The sequence below is a fragment of the Callospermophilus lateralis genome, chromosome 3, assembly GCF_048772815.1.
Source record: "Callospermophilus lateralis isolate mCalLat2 chromosome 3, mCalLat2.hap1, whole genome shotgun sequence".
Lineage (NCBI taxonomy): Eukaryota > Metazoa > Chordata > Mammalia > Rodentia > Sciuridae > Callospermophilus > Callospermophilus lateralis.
In genome coordinates this window covers 12,232,471-12,245,506 of record NC_135307.1, presented here as the reverse complement: position 1 = coordinate 12,245,506, position 13,036 = coordinate 12,232,471, and the positions used below count along the sequence as shown (strand labels likewise).

Genomic DNA, 13,036 nt, shown 5'->3' with positions numbered 1-13,036 from the left:
GAGAAGAACGTGTATCCACTTGATGATGGTTGATATATTCTATATATGTCGGTTAAGTCTAGGTTATTGATTGTGTTATTGAGTTCTATAGTTTCTTTATTCAGCTTTTGTCTGGAGGATCTGTCTAATGGCGAGAGCGGTGTGTTGAAGTCACCCATAATTATTGTGTTGTGGTCTATTTGACTCTTGAACTTGAGGAGAGTTTGTTTTATGTACGTTGCAGCACCATTGTTTGGTGCATACATATTGATAATTGTTATGTGTTGTTGGTGGATGGTTCCTTTTAACAGTATATAGTGTCCTTTTTTATCCCTTTTGATTAACTTAGGTTTGAAGTTGATTTTATTCGATATGAGTATGGCCACTCCTGCTTGCTTCCAAGGGTCATGTGAGTGGTATTATTTTTCCCAACCTTTCACATTCAGCCTGTGTATATCTTTTGCTATCATATGAGTCTCCTGAAGGCAGCATATTGTTCGATCTGTTTTTTTAATTCAGGTTACTAGCCTATGTCTCTTGATTGGTGAATTTAAGCCATTAACATTTAAGGTGGGCTGGGGATGTGGCTCAAGCGGTAGCGCGCTCGCCTGGCATGCATGCGGCCCGGGTTCAATCCTTAGCACCACATACAAACAAAGATGTTGTGTCCGCTGAAAACTAAAAAATAAATGTTAAAAAATTCTCTCTCATTCTCTCTCTCTCTCTCCTCTCTCTCTCTCTCTCTCTATCTATCTTTAAAAAAAAAACATTTAAGGTTACTATTGAAATATGGTTTGTACTTCCAGTCATGTTTATTTATTTTATTTATTTTATTTTGGCTAGTTTTTCCTCTTTGGTTATTTTTCTCCCCCTTTACTGAGATACCTCCCACTGTTAGTTTTGGGTGCTATTTTTCAATTTCTCTTCTTGTAGTATTTTGCTCAAAATGCCTCGCAGTGCTGGTTTTCTGGCTGCAAATTCTTTTAACTTTTGTTTATCGTGAAATATTTTAATTTCATTGTCAAATCTGAAGCATAATTTTGCTGGATACAGTATTCTTGGTTGGAATCCATTATTTTTCAGCGTTTGAAATATGTTGTTCCAGGATCTTCTCACTTTCAATGTCTCTGATGAAAAATCAGCTGTTAACCTAATTGGTTTACCCCTGAATGTAATCTGCCTCCTTTCTCTCATAGCTTTTAATATTCTCTCCTTGTTCTGTATGTTGGATATCTTCATAATTACGTGTCTTGGAGTTGGTCTATTGCGGTTTTGAATGTTTGGGGTCCTGTAGGCTTCCAGGATTTGGCAATCCATTCCATCTTTCATATCTGGGAAGTTTTCTAGGATTATTTCATTCAGTAGGTTGTCCATTCCTTTGGTTTGAACCTCTATACCTTCTTCTATCCCAATGACTCTCAAGTTTGGTTTTTTTTATGACATCCCATATCTCTTGGATAGATTGCTCGTGAGTTTTAAGCATCCTTTCTGTGTTGACTATATTCTTTTCAAGTTGATAAACTATGTCTTCATTATCTGATGTTCTGACTTCTACTTGATCTAGTCTATTTGTAATATTCTCGTTTGAGTTTTTAATTTGGTTTATGGTTTCCTGCATTTCTACGATTACTGTTTGATTTTTTAAAAATCTCTATCTCCTGGTAGAGCTCGTTCTTTGCCATTTGAATTTGTTTATTTAATTCATTTTCAAAATATACTTTCATTGCTTGGACTTGCTGTCTCATGTCTTCTCTAATATTCCGTTCCATCTGAGTTAGGTATGCCTTGAGTTCTTTCTCTGTCCATTTTTCTGATGCCTCTAGGTCCTCCTGTAGATTTAAGTTGTCCTGCATTGTTTGTAATCTTTTTTCCCTTGTTTTTTCATGTTGTTCACGTTACTTTCCAGCTCTGTTTGACTGCTGTATTTCTGCTTTCTCCTATAAATTTGTTTTGGTTTTGTATATCTCTGTTGTCTCTCCTTTGTGGTGGGAGACTATGCCTAGAAATGTTGGGCTTTATTTTACTTTAATGCTGATTCATCCAATTCATAAACGCTTCCGGATTCTGTATGCATATAGCCATTTGTTGTTTGTTCTTAGGACTTTATGTTTAGGTTATGTTATGTTATGTTTGTTCTTAGGACTTTATGTTTAGGTATGAGGGTTAGTATGTCTTGGCTACTTTAGAAGTTTGCTCTACTGACGGGGGATATTAACAGACGATTGGATCAGGGTATTTGGTAGTAGCTAGGTATTTAGGAGCCCTATAGACAGCCTCGAAACATTCACCTATTTGCATTTAGACAATTACACGTAATGGAAGAAATGCTTGGGATGAAAGTTGCGGGGTAGGGGAAGGAAGATGCTCTTAAAAAGAAAGAAGGAGAGAGAGATAGATTAGAAGAGAATGGAAAGAACAATAAAACTTGAAACGGGAAAGAAAGAAAGAAGGAAAAGGGGAGAAAAGAAAAAAGAAAAAAAATTGAAGTCTTAGAGATCTGTTTTCTTCTCTTCCAGTAGGCGGAGCTGTGCCCTCCGAGCCGAGCTTCTGCCCTCTATGTACCGACAGCAATCCCTGTAAGACGGCTCCTGGGAGTCTCTCAATCCTGTTAGTCCAGTGCCTTTTCACTTCTCCAGCCCCTCCCCCTTTCCTCCTGCCAGCCAGCCAGGTCCTGTTCACCGGAGGCGGTTCCCCAAGGATCTGGTTACACTTGCAGCCCCACCGCGTGCCCTATTTCCCAAACGACTGAGCACTCTCTCTGTCATTCATCTAAGCCCCAGTGCTGTGGAGCGTTGTTCTCGGAACCAACAGTTTAATTTTTCCGGACCCCTTTGGTGGGCATGCCCCCGGAAACTGGCGGCTAAGGCCTTGGGTGTCACCGCTGGTGGTAAGGGGAGTTGGGGATCGGGAATCCCCTCTGCTTCCCTCGGCCCCTACTTTCACATCCACTCTGCTGGCGGTAGGAGGAGTTGGGGATCGGGAGTCCCTTGGCCCCTACAGTCACGCCCCTGGAGAGATTACCGAGGTTTCCCGGCTGGTTGTATCTTATGGGGGTGGGAGTCACACACCTGCTAAAGTGGATTCTGCTGGGAAGGAATTTCGTCGACCGAACTCTGGTGACGTCACCTCTCTGCTATGGCGGGCCCCAGGCTCCTTGCCCAAGTGTCCGAAGGGAGGGGTGGGACTGGTCTGTCTCTGGTCTGACCCAATCTCTGTTGGCTTCAGTTCTGGGTTCGCTATTTCATGAAGGCTTGGCTAGAGACTTCTTCCTAGAGTCCCTGCGCCGCTCCTGCTGAGCTGTGCCTCGGAGGCCGGTCGCCAGGTCACGCGGGCTGGGTCCAACATGCGGGCGGGAGGCCGGCCGACGGTTGCCGGGTCGTGCAGGCGGCGGCTGGCAGCTGGCGGGTCTGGTAGAATCATAACTTTTCTTGAGCTTTATCAGAGCTGGTTACAAGGAAACCAAGTGAACTTACCTCTAAAGATAAAGAAACCTTCTAAGGAAGAATGAGATGCAGTGGCACCAACCTTTGGCAGAATATAGGAGAAAAAGGTGGCCATTACACAAGGGATCACAAAAAATCATTTAAACTTTCAACAGATTTTTATGGGCTGACTCTAGGCCAGCAGAGTCCATTACATTTTGGATAACTTGGAGCTCCAGACCCAAGGAAGCCTTGCACTCACCCACTTGCCAGCTCTAGCCCCAGGTCTCCACTGTTTGCTCATGAAATTGGGAGGCAGAGCAGGTGTGATGGTGATTAGCTGCTGTTGAGGGTCAGAAACAAACTCTGTGTATTGCCTCAGAACCTTCTCTCTTGTGAAGCAAAGGCCTGATCTCCTGGGAAAAGGTGCAGTGAACCTTCCTGCTTTTAGGGCCTGCTTCTGTGGCTGTGGTAGAAGCAAATTCAGCCAAGTCTCCTGGATAATGTTTCTGGAAAAAGGATGGAAACTTGAGCCTCTTGCCCTTGGGGGAAGGGTGGGAGATATTGGACTTAAGACCCTGAACTGATAGAAAGCAGAGGTCTGCTACCAGTGAGGAATGGGCAGGAAACAACCCTGACAAAGATCTTCCTTCTCCAGGATACAAGGTCATACGATAGGAGCACTGATAAAGCTCCAGTGCTGAGGCTCAAGCTGAAAGGCCTGGATCTGAGATGAGGTCGGATTATGTCAGGAATCCCTTACCTCCACTGTTAGCCTAAGCATATGGTAATAAACAACAGTGGTCCCTGACCAGAGTGTTGAGAGAGACTCCTGCTGAGAGTGGAACAGGAGCACTGAGGAAAATATTTCAGGCTGCCCATTGAACACTAGGTAGCAGTGATCTGCTGCGGTGGGGGGGCAGGTTTGAAACTGTGAAGTTGTGAAAGTTAGCAACAGCAGAGCTCAAACCCAGCTTAACTACTGGATAAACTTATTCATCCCCCATATAGAGAGCCTAGCAGAGGAGGCTTGTCCGTTTCAGAGCACAGGTACCATTACCTCCATCTTCACTGAAAATCCACCTTTCAGTCAAAAATTTCTAGGTACACAAAATAAGGGGGATTAATGACCAAGACATAAAGCAAACAGCAGGTCTAGTATTAGCAATGACCCAAATATTAGAGGTATTAGGAAATTTAAAATAATATGTTTTTTAAATATGTTAAAAAATCTGATAGAAAAATAAAATGCACGGACATATAGGGGGTTTCAACAGTGATGATACTATATCAAATGCTAGAAATAAAAAGATGCTATCAGATTTCTTTAGTAGGCTTATCAGGAATTTGGACACAATTGGAGAAAAGTCAGGGAACATGAAGATAGACATTGTTCAAACCAAAACACAAAGAAAAAATAGTGCAGAATGATAGTCTAGAGCGTCCAGTGGTTTTGAGACAGTGTAAAGTGCTCTAATGCCTAGAGAGTCTCAGAATGAGAAAAGAGGACAGGGAAGAAAATCATTTGAAGAAATAATGACTAAGACTTTTCTGAAATTAATGAAAGAACAAAGCATGACCCATGAATCTCAGAAGGCACCAAGCAGGATACATACCCCGCCCCCAGCTACAGCAAAATAAAACTGCTAACATTAAAAAAAAAAAAAAAGTCAGTCTTGGGAGCAGCCAGAATCAAAGGAAATGTTACATACTGAAGAACAAAGGTGAGGATTGTTCAGAAACTGCAGACGAAGAAAAATGGCACAGAGAGTTAAACAGACCAGGTACCCTTAAAATCTTAAAATTGTAAATTCATTTTTAACATAGGTACAGCAGCAATTCAGTACCAACAGGGCAGGCTTTTAAACAAATGGCATTGGACCAATTGGAGAAAGTCTGCATGTTGCACCAAACCGAAGAACAACAACAATAATGACAGATCATATACCTACATGTTAAAAACTAAAATCATAAAACATCTAGAAGAAAACATAAGAAAAAATCTTTGTGACCTTGGTGAGGTAGGCAAAGATTTCTTAGTATAATGATTACAGTTGGATCCATGGAAGAAGAATTTGACAAATGTGAATGTTCTTCAGAAGACAATTAATGTTAAGAGATTTGATGAGACAAGTCAAAATGGGAAAAATATTGTAAATTACATATCTGATAGATGACTTATGTTTAGAATATGTAAATGAATCTCAAAACTCAATAATAAGAAAACAATTCAGTTGGAAATTTGAAAGACATTCACCAAAGGAGATTTGTGGATGAACAATAAGCATAAGATATTGAACATCATTAGGCATTACAGAAATGCAAGTGGATCTAGTATATACCTATTTAAAAAGCTCTGACCATACCAAGTATTGGCAAGAATGTTCACTGCAGCTTTGTTTATAATAGCCAAAGCTGAAAACTACCCAAATATCCATGTACGAGTGTGGTGTAGCATTCTAATGGGATAATACCTTTTCTATATTCTGGTTCCAAGCTCTTTGTTGGTTACGTGTTTAAATATCTTCTAATCTGTGATTTATCCACGTGTCTTAAAGTTTATTTTACAAACAGGATTGGGTTTTATTTTTCAATTCAATCTGACACATTTGATCCAAAACATGAGAAAAAAAGAAATATCATCCTATTAAAAATACCATTTAAATCTATTTACATTTAATGTAATCACATGTCATCTTACATTGCATTTGCTTTTTCTTTTTGCCCACTTTTCTATGTTCCTTTTTCCCTTATTTATTTCCTTTTTTAAAGTATATAGTTTTATTCTACTTTCTCTGCCTTCTGTTGGCTGGGAAGTTATATACATTTTTTTTCTTCGCTTTTGTTACTAACCTTAGACACTGCAACAAAGACTAAGCAAATTTTAATGTTCCTCAGTATTTTTGCCCTCTTTCTGTCTGATATATGATCCTTACAACTCTTTAATTCCATTTAATCATCTTCTGACTTATATATTAATACACTTTAATTATTTATGTACTTTAAACCTCACAGATATTGTTATAGTTATTATTTTATGTAATTAATATTTATTTAGATTTTCTACATATTTATCAATTCTTGTTGCCTATAGTATTTCTATTTGGTATCATTTTTTTTCCTTCATGAAGAACACCCTTTAGTATAAATTCTCTGTTTGTTGATCTGAAATGCATTTTACACACATTTTAAGTAGATTTTTTATTAGCCTAGGATTTTACAGTGCCAATATGCAAATTTCTTTGGGGGATTATTTACAGCTTCTTGGATCTGACTTATTTTGTCAGTTTTGGAAAAATATATATTAGAATCCCCTGTTGAAATTCTTAGTTGTGTCTTTTATCTCTTGCACCAGGTATGTAACAGGGAATACCAGTGTTTCTGTTTTCTGGTGGTTTGCTGGTTCTCATTCATGTTGTCTTCTCCTGTGTCTGGATAGTATTGATTGTGTGCTTGACCTAGTATGTGACAGATTATTTGTGGAAATGGTTTGGGACCTAGGGGAATCTCATCCTTCTTCTGGCCAACACTGCACTAGCCATAAAGTCTCTCGGTCCCCTTTCAGTGTGGGGCTTCTCTCCCTGCCAGGCCACCTATGGCAGGAGTGGGGCACTCTTCCTGCTAGTGCAGAGGGGCTGCCAGGGCCTCTGCAAGGCAGCCAGTGAAGTCTCTGAGGCTTTCAGTCTCTTAGACTCTTCTATATATAATCAGCATGTATCTTGGGGAGGAAGCAGGCCTAGACCTACATGTTCACTTTTCTTGATTTCTGGCATTTCTTGGATCATTATCTTGTTAGTTTCCATGTGCCCTTATGCAGAGGATTTCTGTTTTGTCCAGCTTTAAAAAATTATCCTTATTAGAAAGTTGTCTGGGATTACTTAAGTCTAGAAGAGGAAGATTCCTTTCCTTTATTACTCCTTCTTGGTTTAATTTCAGAATGACATTAACCCAAATGTTTCTGTTTGCAACCTGCACAGGTTCTGTACACCTATGCCCCTCTACTGTGCCCTGTCGTCACCCCTACATACACTCTGGTGAGTTGGTTATTTTTTAGGGATATGGTAGGAATACTTTAGAACATAAAATTAAAATTAAATATTCTGCCCAAACGTTGCGGCAGCCTCCTCATTTACACATCATGCTCTCAGCCTCCCTCTGTTGAGGTAGAATCACATTCACAGCAGGAGCTCTCCACTGTTGTCTCTGTTCCCTTCACAGGAGACCCCATGCCTTTAAATACCATCCATGCAGACCACTTCCTTATCAGCAGACCTTTCCTGAGTATCAGATCTGTCTGTACGACTTTCTGCTTGTCATCTCTTTTTATAAGTCTCAGAGGCATCTCAGAGTTAGCAGTTTCCCCAGTACCCAAGCTTCCTGCACTGTCTTCCATCCTAATATGTCCTCATACTCTCTTCCTGGTTTATAAGCCAGGGTTTTGGGAGTCATCCTTGGTACCATTGATTCTTTTACTGACGAATTAAGTAATCCTGTTTCTTCCATGACTTACTATTTCTTGGCTCTGCTCACTCTCTCCCACTGCACTGCCTCCACCCTAGCCAGGCTCTTATGAGGGCTGTTGCAGGTTCGTGTCATAGCTTTGCAAGGGATCTTCACCCTCTGTCTCCCTCCCATTCCATCCCACCTCTCTCCTTTTTGATTCATTTCCAACTTTATAATCAACTTGATATTTCAAAGCATTTAAAGCTATAATTTGCATATTCTCTTGCCTAATGCTTCTAAGGCTGTGCATAATTGGCACTATTTCACCACCTCGGCAAACCCTCTCGCTCTGCTCCAGGCTCGCTGATGGGTCTTCTTTCATTTCTTTTCATCTGCATGCTTCTCCTTACTTCTCAGTGCTGGGAGTGTCTTCTTTCCCACCCTTGCTGTTTCCTCTCTCTCTTTCCCACTCTTTTGTCTAGGATTTCTTTTTATTCACATATGTCAGTTGTCACTTCTCAGTAAAGCCTCTCGGACTCCTCACAGGTCACCTTTCTTATGGCATATTGTACTTCTTATCTTAGCCCTTTCAGAGATTTAATGACAAATTAGCAGTGTTGTCAGGATGTAAGGTGCACTGCTAGCCCTGCTTACTGATTGCTAGGTCTCTAGCACCTACTGAATGCCTTGAATGTAACTAAATGAGTATTTTTTGAGTGTGAATGTATACAGCCAGCAGAAGTCACTCTAAGGCAGAGGACCCTATCTTTGGACTTTTTGCCAAGTACTTGGAACCTTAGCATGATACTGGTACTTAATAAATACTGAGGATGAAATTGAAACTACATTCTCTTCAGAATTAGATTTTTAGTGACTGACTAGAAAAAAAGCCCCATTTCTATTTGCTTATAGAAATTACCAAATTTGCAATTGCTACTTTTTCACCAAGAAAACAGTTTGTAATTTTTTCAAAAAGATTTAATTAATTAAATATTGCTATGAGTTATTTAAAATGGTTATTTAACAGTGATCACGTTCATTTAGTAGATATTACCTTCATAAGCACATACTTTTGTTGGCAAAGTTTGACATTGCTGCCTTACATTTTTATCCTAAGTCATAAAATTATCCATGATTCTAATTTATTATATGTAAAAATGACTTTGCAGAATATTTCAGCTGGAGGTTAAATTTTGAAACCATGACCCTGACATATATTTTGTTGGTCTTAAGATTTTGCATGGCAGAACATGTCACTGTACATCATAGGAGTCACATGATAGTTGCTGTTGTTACTGGTATTTCCTTTATAGAAAGGGCCTTTGAGGGAATTTTTATGTGGACCTCCTCATGAACCTTGTGTTTAATCCCTGAAATGTTGTTCTGTCTACTGTCTTTACTTTATTTCCCAGTTCAGACTGACTTTCTGTGCTCTTAATCACTCCTCTCCATCCTTTATTTTGGTGCAGAATGTGAAAATCAGTGATAGTGAAAAGAATGAGGTATTACAGTGAATTGTAAAGGTATTTTAGAGTTAGCATGTTTCAATTATTCACATTTTAACTCAGTTTTAAAGTCTGTTACAAATATTGCAATTTTATAATGAAAAGAGATATTCACTGTCATTTTTAATTATTGAAAATTCCCATATTTATTACCTTCAATACCCCACATGTTTAGATCCCTATTAATTTTTTTTAAAAATCCAGGATGTTATCTCTAAAAATACACGAAGACATTTTGTAATTTTCCAGTTCTTTTACCTTATTCAAGCACCATTCTCTGAAAATGTGTTTTCCAGTTTTATTAAATAAGATTAGTTTCAAAACATATAGATCTAAAATATTTGTTCTTTTGGACTAATGATTTATATAATACTTCCCTATATATGTATTGTAAAGAGATATATCTTTAAATTTTTTTTAGTTGTAGGTGGACATAATACCTTTATTTTTATGTTTTTATGTGGTGCTGAGGATTGAATCCAGTGCTTTGCACATGCTAGGTGAGTGCTCTACCATTGAGCCACAACCCCAGCCTGAGATATATCTTTTGATGGATATAATGTAGGTTCATTGGAGATAGGGCTATTTCCCTCTCTGCATGGAAGGAAGATATCACATTGTTTTACAAAACGCTTTCTTGCACCTTCATGCTAACTCAAGAACAAATTTTAAACATATAAGTGTCTGGTGAATTTCCTTCCTTGAGTGGGAATAGTTTTTTAAATTTGGAAATGTACCATTTTCTCATTTATCAACTGTCTCATTTCATTTTGAGGAATTCAAATTGGGCTGGCAGCCATGCGATAATATATAAGAGGAATGGTAACTGGCCTTAAGGCATGCACTTAAGCAATAGAGAAATTTACTTTTCAGTGTCTTCCAAGGTCCATGAGGATACACACTTATATATCCAGAGAGTATGGATCTCACATATATTTGTCCAGAGGGTGTGACTCTGTGGAGGAGAACGCTTTGGGGTAAGTATCATGCTCTCCTTGTACTATGTATCAGAAACATATGTTTAGAAATCATTTGATTTTTTAGCAGTGATAAAATCTCTTAGTCTGTGCTGGTTTCTTAACAGTGGACAGTTCCAGATGTTGAAGTCAGCACAACAAGAGAAAAACCCAATTCCTGATAAGACTTGAGGATTTTTCGAAAATTAAATGCAAAATAGTTGGGGCAAATGTTGCTGCGGGAGTCAAGACTAAGTCACACAGTAAGAAGAATGAAGCCGGAGAGCTCCACATGTTCTTCTCTGCACACAGTTTGCATATGTGCAAACCCTGGACTTAATGACTTTAGGGGGCAGAATTTAGCTCTCGGAACTTAAAACAGCAGACTCACATGAACTGGAATGTGCATTGTGGCCCTCACTATTTAAATATTTCTTTGCAAAGTCCTTCTGTTTCTAAATAAAGTCTATGCCTTCTGAAATCTGTAACGATGATGCACACTGGCCACTTCAGATATTTCAAAAGTGTTTTCCAAATTCAAAACTGTTAGTGTGAAACAAATGTTTGTTTTGGAAACAGTTAAAACAAGGGAGATGGGAGGATTGGTTTCAGAGACCAATTACCACTTCTGCTTTATGCCTTAATATTCCTTCTCTTTTTCTCTCAGCCAGGAACTCTTAAGATAGATGTGTGATGGATTTTTAGTTGAAAAAAACTTGTAAAACAACATTTGAACATGTGATATAAAAGCTTAGAACAAAATAAAACCAAACCCAGCCACCTGAATGTGTGATAGATTACACAGAAGGCTTTGCCATGGCAGATGCTACTGCCAGATGTCCCTCACTGCCATATGAAGGCTTAGAGTTGGTTTAAGCCTTGCCTTACAATGACAAATGGATGTGCAGGATCAGTGAGGAAGAAGTCAGTACTTAGGGGTCTTTGGCTTCTGGCAGGCAAGGGGTAAGTCATAGAGTTGCCAGTTAACTAGCTCACTGGCCTTCAGCAAAATACTTCTCTGCCCTGAATGTTTTTTCTGCTGTAAAACCATGTATGTTACCTCTCATATGGTGACTGGTGGTGGTCCCACTGTGCTGAATCAAGGAATCTGGGTATAGAATGTAAACCACCGTCACAGAGCTGTTGGGGCAGAAGATGGCATGGACCACTCCTTATGGGACATGATAGAAAAAGGAGTGAGGATCTATGTGATCCATTTTTGCTTTACCTTTGGCCAAATTCTACCAAATCCTTAGTCTTTAGAACTCACCTCAGAATCTCTTGAAGCCACCTTTTAGGAGATGTGGAAACTATGCGTGAAAGAAGAAAGTAACAGGAGCAGAAAGTTTAAGTGAAAGAGCAAAAGATATTTAGTCATCCAGCAGTTGCTTACTGAGTGCCTGCTGTGTGCTAGGAGTTGGGGATGCATTAGTAATCAAATGGACAAAAATTCTTACGGTTAAGTAGATTATGTTCTATATGGAGGAGAGAGAACCTGAACCAATGCCGCATGGGCTGATGGTGGTGTAAGCTGGGAAGGGGACGCTTTTAGTTTAAAATAGGATCATCAGGGAAGGACTTGTTGAAAAGATGGTGTTGTGTCGAGGCTTGAAAGAGGTCAGAGATGCACCATGTGGAAATCTGAGCACAGAATGGAACTGACAGATCCTGAAGTCACTAAAGGGAATTTGACTTTGACTTTGAGGAAGAAAGCTGTTGGAGAATTTTGAGCAGAAAAGTGGTGTAATCTGATATATTTCTTGAAAGCATCTCTCTGGCTGCTTTATAGAGAGTAGATAGCAGAGGGTCCATGGTGGAATCAGGGACTGATTAAGGGTGATTAGACTAATTCAGCCTGGAGACTACGGTGGCTTGGGATAGGGTGGTAGTGGTAGAAGTGAGAAGTGGTCAGATTCTGGATCTGTTTTGAAGGGAGATTCTTCAGGGTTTATTGATCTTTGATTGGGATGAGTGAGGGGATGACCCTGGTGTTGTGGGGATGAGCAGCTAGAAGTTGAAGAGGAAGATTGACAGAGGAACAGGTTTTGGCAAGAGCTCAGTTAAGGTTTGGACCAGGTGAGGTTTCTACTTAAATTGTCAAGGGGAGTGTAAAGAAAGTTAGTTGAATGTAGAGTGGTCATTATTAAAATGCTCATTTTGAAAAATAAATTGTAAGTTGTAAAGAAAAGCTGTTTAAATGATTTAAATGCCTATAAAGATTATGCTGTAATTCACATATATATATATATATATATATATATATATATATATATATATATATATATATGAGGGAATGATGTAGAAAGATCAGTATTCCTAAAATCACAGAAATGAAATTTTATTTTATGACTGTGAGTCCCATGATGTTCTAGTAAATTTATTAGTAAGAAAATAGTTATATAAGGGGAATTCCCATAATTTCCAAATGTGATTGAACAAAAACACCTTCAACTGCTTTTACATCACACGCACACTCCCTCTGACCTGTGTCTGTCTCAAACTTCTAGAGAAGTAAAGGTAATATGTTTGATGTAGTTTATGAAGCATTTTTTAAAAACTTTTATGTGTTGAAAATTTTCTAATGTAGGCTTTTGGTTTGAATATGCACTTTAAAATTATTGAAATGGTGAATAGAGATGGTTTCAATATAAGTGATTTCTTTAAAAAACATTTTTATATTTAAGAAGTTCTTTTAAAATGTTTACTTCATGGTAATTTATGTTCTTGCCAG

The 13,036-nt window shown here is 38.9% G+C and overlaps 1 protein-coding gene across 3 annotated transcripts in view; it reads left to right on the top strand.

The window, feature by feature from the left end:
• Ppp4r4 (protein phosphatase 4 regulatory subunit 4) overlaps positions 1-13,036 on the top strand; it is a 116,663-nt gene that overhangs the window by 41,936 nt on the left and 61,691 nt on the right. The window contains exons 4-5 of one of the 3 annotated variants that reach the window (XM_076847996.2): positions 10,223-10,326; positions 10,434-10,806. The exons of the other annotated variants lie outside the window; for them this stretch is intronic. Coding sequence (XP_076704111.1) covers positions 10,223-10,326; positions 10,434-10,497 — 168 coding nt within the window. The 3' untranslated portion in view covers positions 10,498-10,806. Of the gene's footprint in view, positions 1-10,222; positions 10,327-10,433; positions 10,807-13,036 lie in introns of those variants that run through there. 3 annotated transcript variants of the gene reach the window in all.